The sequence below is a fragment of the Limulus polyphemus genome, unplaced genomic scaffold (genome assembly GCF_000517525.1).
Source record: "Limulus polyphemus unplaced genomic scaffold, Limulus_polyphemus-2.1.2 Scaffold1649, whole genome shotgun sequence".
NCBI lineage: Eukaryota > Metazoa > Arthropoda > Merostomata > Xiphosura > Limulidae > Limulus > Limulus polyphemus.
Window position 1 is genome coordinate 172,889 of NW_013667259.1, and position 17,980 is coordinate 190,868.

General features: G+C 29.8%; 1 protein-coding gene across 11 annotated transcripts in view; it reads right to left on the bottom strand.

Annotated features, from left to right (window-relative positions):
- LOC106464426 (probable ATP-dependent RNA helicase DDX28) overlaps positions 1-17,980 on the bottom strand; it is a 98,288-nt gene that overhangs the window by 16,379 nt on the left and 63,929 nt on the right. For all 11 annotated transcript variants that reach the window (XM_022392138.1, XM_022392140.1, XM_013924565.2 and 8 more), the window contains 5 exons: positions 13,164-13,248; positions 9,035-9,141; positions 6,720-6,933; positions 2,972-3,123; positions 2,178-2,270 (listed from right to left, as the gene is read on the bottom strand). In XM_022392138.1, coding sequence (XP_022247846.1) covers positions 2,178-2,270; positions 2,972-3,123; positions 6,720-6,933; positions 9,035-9,141; positions 13,164-13,248 — 651 coding nt within the window. The remainder of the gene's footprint in view (positions 1-2,177; positions 2,271-2,971; positions 3,124-6,719; positions 6,934-9,034; positions 9,142-13,163; positions 13,249-17,980) is intronic.

Consider the following 17,980-nt stretch of genomic DNA (forward strand, 5'->3'; position numbering starts at 1 on the left):
CTTTTGTAACCAATATTTCAACAAGGTAGGGAGTGTCTTTAATCTGCTCGAAATTTCTATATTTTTTTAGACTAAAATACATCTTAGTTACTAAGCTTGATAAATTATAGTGGAATTCTATGGTATTGGTGTAGTAATTTATGATTTTTTTTAGTTATTCAAATATATATATAAAACCTAAAAAAAAATTTTGTTTCATATCCTCCACGTGCAAAGGTTATAAAGGCTTAGCAACCTACATCCAGCAGCAACTGAGTACAAAGGTTGTAACTAAAAAAATAATTGTTTGCTTTACTTCTTTAGTTACTGTTCTATGTTTTAAGAAAAATAAGTTTAAGAACTTATTTCAAAATAACAATAATCTATATACATATATAATGTAGAATAATTGAAATGTGGTTGTATTTCACAAAATACTAGTCTACTAAAGCATAGCCAAGATAACTTACTTTGTATAGACCAAAGATCAGTTTAATGTTATTTGATACAGTAATACGAGTGCACATGAGCCGCTTAATTGTAACTTCTGTATTGTTAGCCAGGCACGGCTGAAAGGTCAATATAATAAAAATAATAAATATATATAAATGTATGATGTTATGAGATTTAAGCTATATAGTCTAATCATTTATGTTTTTGTGTTATAATCTGTGTTCATTCTAGAATGACAGAGGCATAATTTATATTTATTTCCTAATTTTTTTATAGTGGTTCCTTAAGACTTAATAAAAAAAATTAGATATTTTGTAGATTGTAATGTTTACTGATAATCTGCCAAACATCGCTAACATTTGCTTACTAATTTAAAAGTTATAGCATGAAAACTATAACAAGGACAAAATGGTTCTGAAGTCAGTCCCAGGGACTGAGCCCATGCTGAAAGAGCTAAAGCTACTTAGGATAAACGAATGTAGTTTCATGTTTCAATTTGAAGTCATTCTAGAAAGAAAAAAAAAGGGTAATTTAGATTTATTTCGATTTTTTTTGTGGTTATGAGGTTGGTATAGGGGTAGGGTAGAGAAAATAACAAATGAAATATAATGTGTTGCTGAAAACAAACGTTTGAAATGTATTTAGGATGTTTTAGGGAATTTTAAGATTTTTGAGATGAGTAAAAGTATTTTTAATTTTAACATGAAAATTACTTTGCACTTGAACTATTCAAAACCAATACACAATATATTCATGGACAAATTTTCATTTTAGTTTATTAAAAATACTTCACTAAAAAATTTGATTTTTTTGTACGTGAAAGACTTATAATGTTAAGTGAAGGACTGCCAAATTTTAATATATACACACTATATTGAAATTTAGAAGTATTAAATCTATAAAGACTATAAACGAGTACAAAGAGGTCACGTGATCGGTCAAACTGACCTAGCCTGTGTTGAGAGTTAACACCTATTTTTTCAAAAAAGTTAAAACTTAGTAATGTTATAAGTAAATCACAGAAAATTTTATTAATACAAATTTAAAAGTGCCTGGTAATACTCATTCTCTAGAATAAAATTCTCATCCAAATACAGTTTCTTCACTAAAGAACATTTTATCAGCAATAACTTAGTGGTCTAAGAAAATGCAAAATATAAGTTTTTATGGTTGACTATAACTAATGGCTGGATAAATTATAATAATATGAAATTCTATTTTACAGTCTATCAGTGTTTTATCATTCTAAAATTTACTTATGTGAATTTTATCACAACATATCATGAAACACAAATAACTAAGATACCAAATACTATAAGTTTAACTAAACAAATATTGATAAAAGTTTATTTGCTACTTTTTTCATGATAAAAGTTTTTACATGTTTGCAAGTTCTTAAAATTGAATATCTGTTGAGAAACCACACACTGTATGAGTAAGATTAGTGTACACACTGACAAACTTTTTCCAGCTTTTACTACAACTTAAATATAACTACTGTCTCTAATGTCATAACTAGATCTACAAACATACAGATAACTATGCATTTGAACTTTTCTTTTTGACAAACCTACCCAGATGATATCTAAAGATTATTATTTTTATTTTATACATTTTTTAAAGTTTAAGATTTTTTACAAGTACACTGATAAAGAATTAATTTAAAATGTTAATAATTCTTTTAACAAAATATCTCAATAGTCATTAAATAGTAGAAATTGATTCTACAGGAACAGTAAACTAACATTAATTGTATCTAGTCCTCGAGATCCAAGGTCAGTACATGACAGAACATTTACTTCTCCATCCTGAAACTTCCTGAAATGCATATCTCTGGTCTGAAAGAGTAAAAGGAACTTTCATGTTTGAAGCAACACTGAGCAAAGAAATACATAATGAAATGTAAAATTCACGACATTTCTAAAATGTTATTTAGCTTTGAAAGGAAAACTTTCATTAAAGTTATTATTATTATAATAAAAGAAATAACAGCACAACAATATTCATAAGTTATGTTAAACAGAAAATATTCCATTTTTACTATTTTTTAACAAGTCCAGAGAATTCTAAACAGATTCAGTAATCTTATAAAGGCTCTTGGTACATTTAAGAATAACCTGAATCTATCATGTGTATCAAGGTTAAATACTATGTTACAAGCATTTCTTATGTATTCACGTCTACAAGTGAAAGAAAAAAAAATTTCAACCTATGTACAACCATATTAATGTAAATGAACTAACTGTGGTTCTGAACAGCCCATGTCAAGCAGTAGAAATATGCATACAAGTAGAATTAATTCTGTTTTTTAGTCTCAAGTCCTTCAAACTTAATCTTACTATAGAAGAAACAACAACAACAGAGAATATGTTTTTACACCAAGTAAACAACTGAAATTAATCCATAAAAACCTCACTTTTGTTAGGATGAAAACAGTTTATGTACTATTAAAAAAATTACAGATATGATGTGGTTTACTGTCACCAGTCTCCAGTACAATTCCAATCTTACCAATGATTTTGTAAAACTAAACTCCTACCTTGGCAAGAACTTCCCCATGTAAGTTGACAGTTGGGACTCCATTTTCATTAAGAAATAAAGAAACCCAGTCGCAAGTAGGTGATTTGTTGCTAAATATCATGACAGGGCGTCTTTTATTGAAGTCAGCTTTAACAAGCTCTAACAACATTCCTGCATAAAAATAAAATCTGAAATTAAAAGGTTGGAAACTTTATCTAAAAATATGGTAATGCTAATTCACAAAAGTTATAATTTTCCCATACTGAAAATGCATTTCTGATAGGTATTTACCTCCACTCGAATTTCCCACACTTCCTCCCCACTGAAAATTTGGTGCTTCCATTTTCTGTCAAAACTTGAAGTGACAGTTTGGTAGAATTGAATAGAGGGTGCAGAATGTCTAGGGTGCGACGGACCATACACAGCAAGTCAACTACATCCAAAACTCAGCCCGCCAGAAACAGAAATCCTTGCGGGGGTAGGATGAGGATCATACCGTTGGTAAGTCAACTACAATCCAAAACTCGGCTACCGGAAACCAACATTCATGTGGGGGTAGAAAATCATAACACCGCCAAGTCGACTACAATCCAAAACCCAAGCCAATGGGAACTGATATCCATGTGGGGGTAGGAAAGAGGATCATACAGGCAGAAAGTCAACTACATTCCAAAACCCAGCCATCAGATGGGGATAAGAAAGAAGACCATACCCTGTTCACCTCAAGTTCATGAGATCGGAGGGAATCTCGTACCCCCTGACCCAATAACAGGCATATGATAACAATGTGAGAAATTGATCAATTGATTCTGGAACCCGACATCTGGCACTGAAAAGATGTCTGTGAAATGTAAACCATCTCACTCAAAATCAAATTGACATGAACAACCCAAAACGCAGTAACATCCTCGGAATGATAAGAACATATAACCTCAGAGGTGATAACGTAGAATTCATAATGCAAAATGAATAACCAAACACAACTGTGTTGGCAGAATGAAATAAAACGTTTTTGTAATGAAGCAATCAGTTCCGTAACTGGGTAGAAATATAAATAATTCCACTTAAAGAGAGCACAAACTAAACATTACAACATGAGTACTGCCAAACGAGATGTGATATTTTGGTAAAATTGAATAGAGAGATTGCATCAAGAGAGATTGTCATACTGTTATTGGTAGAGGGTTGTTGCATGATGACTTGCACGCAAAACACATTGGAATCAGTCAATTCCAGATGGGTGAGAGTTTCGTGGCATGTGGGAAAAAAATTTGCATATAGAGGGCAGCACTGAACTAGAATAGTTATTTATGTGAGAGGAGGTAATGTACTGTATCGGAAACATGCTATTAATCCTACCGAGATGGGTCTTCCTATGGTCATGGATCAAAGGCCATGTCATCATGTTAGTAGACATACATTCAAAATTATATTGAATTACTATTTTATGAATGTATATCAATTCAATAAGTTTGGTATCAAATTGGAGATTATAATTCAAATTTTAGTATTATACATTAGTTAATTTCTTAATTTAAAAGTAAATATTAAAAAAAACCTAAATATCTATTTTTGTGTTACATGGCATACTGAATGTAACATTGGTTCAGGTTAGATGTTTATGATGTCCAAATAAAAAATCTATAGTTTCTTAGAAATTAGGAACTCAAATTACTGACATTGACAAGCTAGAATATAAAATAAGAACCTCCTATAATTTCTATTTGCCAAGATAATGCTAGATTTAACGAATCAAACACTCTGAGCGTCTGCAAAGTATTTAAGTAAGAAATGTTTTCTTTTCATGGTAGATTTCAAGTGGCAAGGTAAAATATTATTGAGCTTGAAATATCATATTTTTTAGATCCAAATACAGCTTAGCTACCAAGCCTGATAAATTATAGAGGAATTCTATGGTACTTATATATAAATTTATGATTTTATGTTATTTCAAAATGCATATATAAAACCTTAAAAATAATCATTTTTGTTTTACATTCCCCACCATGCAAAATTTGATTAGGCTTAGCAAATTACAGCAAGCTGCAAACAAGTAAAAAGTTCGTAACTAGAAGACACAATTGTTTTCTATACTTCTATATTTACTGTTATATGTTCTAAGAAAAGTAACTGAAATTTAAGAACTTATTTGTAAATAGTAATAACATTCCCCACCATGCAAAATTTGATTAGGCTTAGCAAATTACAGCAAGCTGCAAACAAGTACAAAGTTCGTAGCTAGAAGAGACAATTGTTTTCTATACTTCTATATCTACTGTTCTATGCTTTTAGAAAAGTAACTGAAATTTAAGAACTTATTTGTAAATAGTAATAATGTATATGCATATTTTACAAAATACTGGTCCAATAGAGCACAGCCAAAACAGTCACTTTGTAAAGGCCAGTTTTATATTATTGGATATAGTAACATGTGCCGCATCATTCAACTTCTGTAATGTTATTCAGACACTGCTAAAAGGTCAATAAAATAAAAAGGGATAAAACTTTATATAACTAAAATGTTACGATATTTAAGCTGCTTAATTTATATCTATTTCTCTTTTTTTGTATGGTGGTTACGAAGTCGGTATAATCGACCAAACCCATACAAAGATAAAGATACAATAGTGAAATTAACAGATAAAATATATTTTTTTTTCTAGGGAAAAAAAAAAGTTTGATAATTATTTGGAGGATATTAGGAGGTTATGGGGATTTTGCTTGTGAAAGTTGACACATTTCTGATGGATAAAAGTAATTTTTATTATAAAATAAAAATTACTTCCCATGTTGGATTGTAAATATTCGAAAATATAAAATGTACGAGCAAATAATTAATTAAAAAAATGTTAAAACTTAATTAAAAAATCTGCACTGTTTACTGATAATCTGCACAATTTCATGAAGATATACGTGTCCATTTTAAAAATAACTGCTTTTTGTTACTGTTGGGAATACGAGCTTGGTGGAATCCACCCACCCGTATTAGAAGGGTTAATGCTATTTACAAGACATAACAGGTTTTAAAGAATAAAAAGAAATCACTATATGTTGAATTCACACAGGAAAAGCATTTAAAAAATGTGTGTGGTGGGGTGGATTTTGACAATATTCAAAATATCCAACAAATAAAGGTTTATTACAATGAAGTTTTTGAGTTACATAACTTGTACAACACAATTGTTTAGATAACAAAATGCAAAGAGCAAAAGTGGAAAGCATTATTGAGAAATAGTCAATGTAAATTATAGGGTATGGTCTAATTAGTCAAATCAATTTTCAATTTTGTAATCTTTAAAGGATATTTTAAGTAATTAAATTGTATGTTGTAAAACATACAAAAAATACTAAAAGTTTATAAGGATTTTAAAAGCTATGGTATGACAAAAACAGTACTTTCTTTGCAGTATGATAATTAAATATAAAATAAATAACACTTTGTAAATGAAGACTAATCCAATATAAACATGGTTTAAGAAAGTATACTAAAATTTTAGCACAAAACAAAACAGAGGTTTGAGAATTGCACTATTTCACATCCATGATAATAAAATTATCATTCATTAACATAAAACTTTTTCTGTTTAAATTTCTGAAAAGCTATAATATTCATTAAAAGGCCATAATTATAAAGTAAGGGCAACTGTTCATATAATTAATTCTGCATTATTCAACTTTTGTTGAGGTTTTAGTTAGCCAGTCTATCACGCAGCATCACATATTGAAAAAAAAAGCACAAAAATCTACTTTCAGCTACAAATTCATACCTGCTTTTTGAGGAGTAGACATTCTGAGAAACTTCTGAGGGACATGTGGTAAAATCCGATGCAGCTGATTTGTAGATACGTTGACTAAAGAATTCACATCTATGATCCTATCAAACACATCTACAACATTCTGAGGTAGAGTAGCACCGACTAACACCAACTGTGCTCCTGTATAGTTCCCTGACTCTGAGTTTTTTGGATTACCTTCTTGAAACTGAAAAATACATATACAAAAACCAATTTTGAATAACTTGAGAAACATAAAAAGATTGTGTTTCCTAACACTTCAAATAATATTAGTCTGGAATTCACTTGTGCAAAGCACTGTTGTTTTAGCAAGTCAATATAGATACTACAAAAGTGCCAAATATCAAGTTGCAGCCTTTGGGATTTCAAAATCTGATTTAAGAAAATATTATTTAAATTAATTGGCATTCTTTGATAAGGTTAATTTTCAGTGTTGTATAGTTTTGTTTATCTCTACCCGATAAGCAATTTTTCGGAGTAAGATTCTTTACTATCACATACATTTAGTAAAAATTATACTTGGTTGTGTTTTATCTTAAAGTCAAATGTATCAAATTATATTTATTCATGTCTCTCTAGAATATTTTTTCCATCATGAAAAAATATAGGAATTTCATGTATTTAAATGAGAAACTGAGAATTACATGTTCATAATAATAGAAGTTTCAAACAAAAAAATAGGAATAAGAGTGAAAAAAGTACAGTTTTAGAGAATTTTGTACTAACTGGAAATTTACAGTGTACTATAAAAAAAGAAACTCATCTAGTACTTTTCAGAAATTGAATGACCCGTTTCTTTGCTTTACTAAAGTTCAATAATGTCTTCAGGGAATAATGAAACTACATCTGAAAACAAAGCCATATTACTTGAATCTATACCTATTACGTTTATCTCTCATTGTCATAATAGCTTAGACTTAGCTAAGCAAAGAACCCACAAAATGCTTGAGGAGGTCTTGTTTGACTATAGTCCATTTGTGAACAAGTATGATCTGGAATGGCTTCAAAGATGATAACAAAGAATTATGATGGAAAGTGCAACAATCAAGTTTTTCCCCAAAAAATGTTTATTGGGACCAAGATCAAGCAATGTGCTTGGCAAGGAAAACAAGTAAAGTTACTAACATGCTCTTTAAACCAATTTCATTGCTTTGTCATCTAGAAAAAAAAAACAAGTCCTTAAAGTATACTCTGGATACTATTTTAAAGGAAGCAAAGACCTAATTCATACTGTGAAAACTATACCCACTTCTTTACCTCATCTCTGATAGGTACATTATTGGAACAGAACAAGAAAGGTTAAGTGTTTTTTTCTATATTTATACTCTTCTGTCAGTACAGAATACGGCAAAACATGATTTATCACAGCTTAACTTACATATTTTTATTCAATGTCTGTAATTTGCATTCTAAGTACCACTGAAGCTGTGCTTTCCCACTAGTATCTCAGATAAGCAGTTTACAGACTGGTTGTAATGCTGCTATATAACAGTTAATTAGCTGCACTGGCATAATATTATTTGCAGAAACCTAAATTAATTTAAGTTACTATATTGTAAGTTAAAAAGGACTCAAAAAAAGTTTTCATATGGTATGGTTGAAGAGTCAAATCTTGATGGTTGTTTAACAAGTAGGTCAATTGGAACATAGTCTGATGCATTTTGCAAGTCAAACAAACTAATTATTACTCCATTCACTGTTTTTTATACTGGCAAACCTAATTCCCTTTTGATTGGCAATTAGCTTATCAGTAGTAGCAATGTCTTTAAACAGGTTGTCAAGGAAATGATTTTTAAAAATGACTTTCCTGCTAGATGAATATCCAATAGGATGCCCCTTTGAAAGTCTTACAGATCCCTGCTTTTCATGTAGAGTAATCATCATAAAACTACAAACGTGCATTTATGTGGCTTAGGTGATCACATGACTAACCATGTTTTGTTTATATAAATAAATGTTCTACAAATATGTTTGAGGAAGATCTAATACAGTAGCCAGTCAGTGTAAATACTCAAATTATAATAACAATACATGAACTAAACCAGTTAAATACTGTTTAATTTTTATAATTTGCTTAAAGATATATATACATATATCATTAAGCATGATCTTTCATAGTAATGATAATAACTATCCTATGTTGGTTCCCCACAGCTGAAGGTGAGCATTACAGAATCAACATAATAGTAAAGGAATGTATATCATGTATCAATATCTTGTTTGAAGGAAGCAAGAGTGACAGTAGTACTCACACAGATTTCAATAAAGAAACTACATACAGCACTTACAGGAATCTTCCGTAGAAACCTCTGAAGTGATTCGTTAAAGCTATCATCAAGCATTGTGTCAGCTTCATCTATGACCACATGGTCTATCAAGCCCACCTTGCAGATTTCTACAATGACAAAAAAAGCTTATTTGAAACACATAATTTAATTCACAACGAAATCAGATCTCTTCATATGGTAAGAATATATATCAATAAACATCAGACATTTCCCCAAAAACTGTACCATTATCAACACTTAATATTAAACCTAACAAATACTTAAAAAGGGTAAAATGATAAAAAGAAGGCTGTAATACAGAGCAATACCTTCAATATTCAATAATACAATAGATTTACAACTGTTAGTGTCTTAAAGAAATCAAGAGTTAACCTCTTCAACAGACAAAGAAAATACTTGAGATATCAGTGATAATGTTTCACAGCCAGATAAAAATATACAGAGCCTATATATATGTGTGTGTGAGCACTAAAAACTTAAAATTATGCAACAAAAATTTGAAATTATGCAACAAAAATTTGAATTTATGCTACAAAATTTATGATTATGCAACAATTATACAAAGTAAAAAAACTTAACTCTTTAATCGCTGGCCTGGCATTTCTGCGTATGACATTTATACAGTTTCAGAGTTGCATTAAAAACTTACAAAACTTGATTATTAACATATTTTAAAAAATAAGTAACAGAGTATAATATATAAATCAAATTTCTGTATTATTTAAGCTTTAATTTCAAAAAAACATATACAAAATAATTATTTATCTTAATTTCTGTGTATCACAGGGCATGTCTATGTTCTGAAATCTCCTCTTTTAGTTTGTATAACGATTTTTATGTTATAAAGCTTAACTAGAAAACCAGTTAAATTATAACTGTTTTTGGACACTAAAATAGAATGTATTATTATGTATTATTTATGTTTTAAAATATATATTTGAAAGGTAGATTAATTTTTCTATCAACAAAGGCTTAGAGAAAAAACAGTAAGCTTCAGTAACTACAAGTGCATGAATCCAAAGCTGTATGCATGCATATGTAAGCATGAGGAAAACTACTAATGTAATGTGTCCCTCTTCAGGTATAAAAAAGAGAAATTAATAGAAGCCAATCAATAAAATTATAAAATTAAATTAGATGTGAAAAGATAACAAGTTCAAATTCTGAAGATAATAAAATTGAAGATGTGGCAACAAATAATTCATTTAAAGAAGAAGAAAAAAAGTATTGTTGGGATAAAGAAAATAACAGATAAAATATAAACTTTTACCTTAAAAAACTTTTGATATTCATTTAGAAGGTTCTAGAGGTTAAGAAAATGAAATATGAAAGATTAAAATTACCTTGTATGAAAACTCATAGAAAAAATTTGTTATTATGAATAATTCATTAAACAACAGATTTGTAATGATTACTAAAAGATGTCAAATTTCATGAAGATACACTTAGTAAATTCAGATTTCCAGTATGTAAATCATCATGATTTTCAAGCTCATGTAAAATGACCAATCTGTGCTGGAGGGTAAAAACAACATTAAAGAGGATGTTAAGACATAATTAATGCAATTCTACCTTTAACAGCAATTTAACAATTTTAATTTTTATGAAATAGTGACAACAAACACACTTTTAGACTTTTAAAAGTCTTTTGACAGTCTTAAACTCTGTCCAGCAGGCACAACTTGCCAAGTAATAAAGTATGCCACAAGTAAAGAAAAACATTTCAAAAAAGTAAATGTAGGGATGGCTAATATTAATCCTTCAAAAACAATGCAAACATGATAGCAGGGATGGCATTTGCATCATCCCCACATAATAACACAGTGTAGTAAAATGTTAACAGACAAAAATAGGATAAATTAAATTGTGATTGAATAGTTATATATATATATATTGCTATATGTTAATTCTTGCCTGTGCTATTTTGTATGGATGATGCAAGTGCCATCCATACTGTCTTGTTTGCATTGTTTTTGAATGATTGATATTGGCCATCCCTACATTTACTTCCTTTTTTGAAAAGCTTTTCTTTAGTTGTTTGCTTATTTTTTTAATGCAGTGTTTCAACAGACATAGGAAGGTTTTATTTATAAGCAAGTTCTAAATAAAATGAGGTTCCTACTGTAATATATATTGTGTATCTATTATTGATTGGTAATTCCTATTTTATACTGTAGTTAAGCTTTTTAAAGGAACACCAAATTTCTGTGAGAAAGCTAACTTCAAGGGAGAATGACAACATTGTTTACAATTTAAAAGTTGATACTCTGTTTGAAGCTATGTCACCTCAGTGAAATTGGTTGGCACCATTGTTTTGGTTTTGAGTTAGCATGTAATAAAAAAAGAAGCAGAAGAAAGAAGGACAAGGAATTCAAACTTCTTATTATGATATTCCCAGAACTTGTGACTCAATAATTACACAGATATTGTTATAAAAGGAAGTACTGTAATGTTCTGATGACCTATTGAGATATTTAAAATACTATTTTGATGAACAATCCAAGAAATCTCTATATAGGCAGTACTACTGTCTGCCTGATAACTGAGTCAAAAATTATACACCTAGTAACATGACCCAGATTTGACTTTACTAACTATAGAAATTTATATTATGATTATGTAGTTAACCACTGATTATGCATTAATATGTGAATTATGTAAAAAATTCCATGGCCTTTTAATCTCATTAAACTCAAGGTCCTGAATATACAGTACATAAAATGTTTTATATTTGTAACCCTACTGCCCCCAGCACTATTTTTAAAATTCTGTCTGCATATGGTACTGCATTACATTCCAAATTTAATTAAACCACTTAACTATCAATACATTTATCAATGAAATTAACATTATAATGTTATAATTGAATATTTATGTTACCTAAGTTTAAGTTACTTTGTTTCAAAAGAAAACTTAAAAAAAAAATACTTAAACTGCAGTTTTCATGTCACATGATCAAAGCGACTTGAAAAATCTTGACATTAGCAGAGGTTCACTCTTAGCAAAATAAGATGGCAATGTACATGAGTATGTAGATGCTAGTTACGTGATATCCAATGTCCCACAACTGTGTTCATTCACTAGGAAAGAGAAACACATTTTCCAACCCTTAATGGTTGCCACGCACACCTTTTATTCCTTGCCTTGAAATCTACAACGACAATGCACAAGTGTACATGGTTGCTAGAAAGAACTCCATTTAAAATGTACTCTACCAACTGTTAATTTGAAATTGGCACTCTGTACATGTAACTGCCATTTGTATTGTTGTCTGCTCGATTGACTATAGCATTTACAGTGATTTCTTACCTAAATATGCTATAGTTAGAAAGACAGGTCTTACTTTTATATTTTAGTTAATTATGTATTGTGTGTGTGTGTTTTGAAAATCATATTTGAATAGTTTAATGATTTTTATAAGTTTAACTTGTTACCTGAATTGTGAAAAATTCTAAACAAGATGGTATGTATAAGCACCATCTTGTTTCAATAACGAGTCTCTGTGGAGAGTCTCCCAAAATACCTTTATAAAGCCCTGCGGCTATCAGTTGACATATGAGAATAAATGATAATAGATGAAGAACTTGAAAGGAAAATTAAAAATACACAATGAGTGAGAAAATAAAGATGTGAAACTACTTAAATAAGAAAATAACAAATATTCTAGGAAAGTTCTACAAAGAGTTGAAAGGTATGTACATATTTCCATTTGTTAGTTTTAAACATTTAGTTGCACTGTATGTTGACTAAAATGGAAAATAAAATATAAATATTTACCTTAAAAACTTTTGTTATTCATTTATGAGATTTTAGAGATTATAAAAATGAAACAAGAAAACTGTAAGATAAAAAAATAGTATTTTTATACTTCATATCAAAATCACCTTGCAAGTGAGCTACTCAGTGTCCGAGTGCAAAATAACTACATTAAATAACGAATTTTTTATTATAAGTAGTAGAAAAATTCAAAATTAAATGTTTCATTCTTCTCAAACTACATACTTTTAGGAAGATTCATGTCAAACTTTAAACAATTTCATTCACTAGTTTTATTTTTGGAAAGAAATATAATGAGATCGATGTTAACTACTAAAAAAATTAGTAGACAGTAGTCATTGGATTAACTTACTAGCTTGCACAAGATTTTGAAGCACTCCTGGAGATGTAATTAGCAAGTCCAAATCTAAAATATTTTCTGGCTTTCTCAGTTTTTGCTGCAACAAAATAAAATACTAAGAAAGTTATACACAAAAATTTAAGTGCTGCCAACACAAGTTGATGTAGAATTTAGATACTAAATATTTAACTAGAAGTCATGCTAGAACTTTGTGCAACAAAACCCTCCCTATCACGAAAGTACAAAGTCTGACAAAAAAAAAGACTAAAATTAATGCAACACCATATTGTGAAAGCAAACCCTATCTTTACTTGAAACAGCTACAATGCTATTCCACTGTTGTATTCACATATTAGAATGTTTTTAACCCTTAACATAAATTACATAACACAGAAAAACCAACAAAAAAATTATTATTATGAACCTTAGCTGCCTAATGTAACAAATAAAATTTTAATATTGACGATATCAATTTCATATGATTGTTTCAAATATGAACTGAGTTTTCATTTTAACGTACAAATGAAAAACAAAAATAATATTAAGATATTGAAATATGCGAAATGTCATTAGAATGTTACCTGGTGATTTCAACTGATTCCTTTAATGCAAACAGTTCCCTTAATTAAAATCTGAACAAAGATGACATGCCTAATTTTTCCCATAAATAAACCAAACCTTACTCAGTTGAGGGACATTTATTGATGATGGAAACTTCCCTTGAAATGTTAGTTTTAGAACTATGATCATTTAATTGACAGGTATCTGTCCTACACATAAAAACTGCATAGATCTGGTTTCTACAACATTTCAATTAAAAGATTCTTCATAGTTCTCCATGAAAACAGAAAAACCAGCACAGTAGGGCAATTAGGAGAGTAATGGGCTTCCAAACTCCACCCCAAGCCAATCAGAACCAATGCTCTCTGACTCAAACAACATTGAGATGAAACTAGACAGAATTATTAGGAATATAATAAAGAAGGATTTGAATTAGATGAAGTTTCACATACCAAAAGTTCACATTTCCAGCCACAACTAAAAATCAATAGCATTTTCATGCAATAGATGGCTGAAAAAAGTGGATTCATAGCAATCCACTTTGACTACATAACTGTCAGGTCCCCCAATGGAGATCTAATAGAACTGTGTCCTTTTGTTCTGCTTAACCCTATCACGACGGGTCTTTCTATGGTCAGGTGTCAAAGGGCATGTCAACCCATTTGTAGACTTACATTCAAAATTTATTGAACTATTTTATGAATGTATGTCAATAACTTTGGTATCAAATTGTAGATTATAATTCAAATTTTAGTAATCTTCATTAGTTAATTTCTTTATTCTAAAAGTAAATATAAAAAAAATCCTAAATATCAGTTTTTATGTTTGTTTTTGTTTTTTAAGTTAAGCACAAAGCTGCACAATGGGCTATCTGTGCTCTGCTCACCACGGGTATCGAAACCCGGTTTCTAGCGTTGTAAGTCCACTGACATACCACTGTGCCACTGGGGGGCAGTTTTTATGTGCCACATTGTATGCTGAATGCAGCTTTGGTTTGTAATGTCCAAATAGAAAGCCTATAGATTCTTATAAATTAAAAATTCGAATTACTGATATTGACAAGCTAGAATATAAAATAAGAACCTCCTATCTTTAATATTTGCTGAGATATTACTACATTTATCAAATTAAACACAGTGGCCCTGCCCACTTCTTCCATTTTTGGAAATACTTTCTTACGTACACCTACTTTGCCCAGTGACGTGTGTATAACAAATCAAAAGCTCAAAATGTCCCCTATGTAATTTTCTCGTGACTTGAAAGTGGAAAGTTTTCAAGATTATTTTTTGTCTCAAATCTCAGAAGGAAGGATAAAGTGAAAATGTTGTTTGAAAAACAATATTTTTTTTGGTTTAGTTTAGTTAGTAAGCCTGATAAATTATAGTGGAATTCTGTGATATTGGTAGGGTAATTCGTCATTCTTATTTCAAAATGCATATATAACACCTAAAAAAGGTATTTTGTTTTACATCCTCCATATGTGCAATTTGGTAAGGCTTAGTATGCAAGGTACAGCAAGGAGTACAAACTTCTTTACCATCATAACTAGTAGAGATTATTGTTTTCTATATTTCTTTATTTATTGTTTTATGTTTTGAGAAAAATAACTGAAATTTAAGAACTTATTTGTAAATAGCAATAATATATACATATACATCAATGTGGTAATCAAAGGTACAGATACAGGCATGCTATGAAAGTTACAGTTTCATGTATCTACTTTTAATCAAAGTACGGGATTATTTATCAAACAATTACCTAAAATCGTGTGGGTTCTATGTACTTTTTATGTGTTCATTTGTTTATAGTTTATTATTATAATGTTCTAAACAAATTGCTTTTTTTTTTCAGTTTATACTTGTGATAGTTGCTATGGTCTAAGAAATTTTTTTTTTCCACCGCACCTAAATACCGTTGGTAAGAACACTGTACTTTTTCTGAAAATTAAATTTATCATGAATGCTGTGTCAAAGTGTTGTTTGTGTGAAAACGAGTTTAAAAACCCCCAAAAAATAATACAATGCATGGACTGTTTTGAATACTTTCATGCAAAATATACTCATATCAAAATGGTGAAGAATTTAGTGAAACTTGGTGCAAGGAAAGCTAACTGGATTTGCCAAACATGGAAGGAGGGGTGTCAAGCTGTAAGTAATAAAGATTTTAAGGATATGACAGAGGGAATCAAAGATATAAAGACAACAATAGTGAATATGGACACAAAGTTTTCAGAAGTTGAAAATTCAGTACAAGTGTTTTCTGGACTAATTGATGATTTTAAGGTAACTTTGGACCAGATACAAACATCAAGTGTGAATTTAGAGCAAAAGGTAGGGAAAATAGAAGTAGAAAATAGCATGTTAAAGAAAAAGGTAGAGAGCTTAGAGGATATAATGCTACTCCTGGAGCAAAGAAGTAGAATTGAAATTGTAGGCATTCCAGTCACTGTGAAAGAAGACCGTGTAGAGATCGTCAGGCAAGTTGGGTTAGCATCAGACCTAAAAGTAGGACCAAGTGACATTCAAATGGCCCACCATGTGAAATCGTACAACCCCCTTATGTCCGCCGTTAATCGTAGCACACCTACTTAGCCGGCTGAAAAAATAGCAATGGTCTAAGGCTGTCAAAGACAAAGGATTATCTGCTAAGGACATCCTTTTCATTTTTCCAGACACACAAGTCTTTATATATGAGAATCTGGCTCCTTAATTAAAGAAACTATTATTTGAAACAAAACAGTTGGCCAAGAACATGGGTTTCAAGTTTGTGTGGATTCGGGAAGGCATGATAATGGTGAGGTGTGCAGAGGGGGAGAAAATACTTCAAATTAGGTCCCATGCTGACTTAAAACTTCTAGATGAAAGGCAGGCACAGGAGAGAACAGAACAACAAACAACTTAATTAAAAATTGTAATATAAAAGGTAATTATTTTTCTATGTATAGTATGTATGTATGTATGTATGTATGGAAGTCCTAAATAATTTAGAATATTTTAATATAGTTGAAACTATGAAACTAATAATATTTGCTACTTTAATCAATTTTGTAAAATATTATTAAAATATTCTACCATATTTCACATGAATATTAAAAGCTTAATGAAAAACTATGATGAATTTATTTTGTTGCTAACAGAAATAAAAATAAATTTTGATGTAATAATACTAACAGAAGCGTGGTTAGATAACTTGCCAATTCACTTATTTAATATTCCAGGATATACTGCAACTGGAACCTTATTAAATTTAAACAAAATAGTGGAATAATGATTTAAATTAAAGACAGTTTAAATTCACAAATCAAAATAGAAGAAACACAATTTACTAAATGTAACTGTTTGGTTGTACATGTAAAGGAATGGTAAGCAAAAATAATAGCACTATATTATTGTTCCCCAAATGGAATAATAAATATATTTGTCAAAGATCTTCATGAAGTAATAAGTATCTTAATTTCAAATGTATAATTATAGAATATATTAATGTAAGTATTTATGATAATGTTAAAGATGACCATGAAGTGGTTCAGAATGATTACTTAAATATGTTGGTAGAAAATAAATATGTCTTATACGTAAATACTCCTACTAGGGTCTGTGATAATCTGAAGTCGTGTATCAACCATATTATTAATAATGGTTCCATGAACAATAAGACAAAAGCTATTATATTTAAAACCAATATTATAGATCACTACTCTACATTTGTAGATATGGATTTCAAAACTTCCAATTTACGTACCTCCAATACCACTATTGTAAGAACTAAAATAATTAATTACTTGCGACAATGAAATTCGCAAGACAGAAACATGGAATAGGGTGTTAATGAAAAATGATGCAAGTATTAGCATAAATAACTTAGTGACTCTAATTAATTTACATTTGCTGCAAACCACTTAACAACTAACACAGTCGGCTCCTAACTCAAAGTATCAAAAAATACAGTTGTGGATAACCCATGCTTTACTGGTTTCAGTTAGAAGAAAAGAAAAAATAAGTAAAAAAGCCCACAAACAACCATTTAACTTGCACCTAAGAATTTATTTAAAAAAATACTCAAACAAATTAAATAGGTTATTAACTCTTTCAGCACAGGCTCCATCCCTGGGATCAACCTCGTAACTATTTTGTGCTGTTATAGTTTTCATGTTATACTTTTTAAATTAGTAAGCAAACGTTAATGAAATTTGGCAGATTATCAGTAAACATTTCAATGCTTTCATATGCAAATATCAATTTTTTTATTAAGTCTTAAGGTTGATAAAG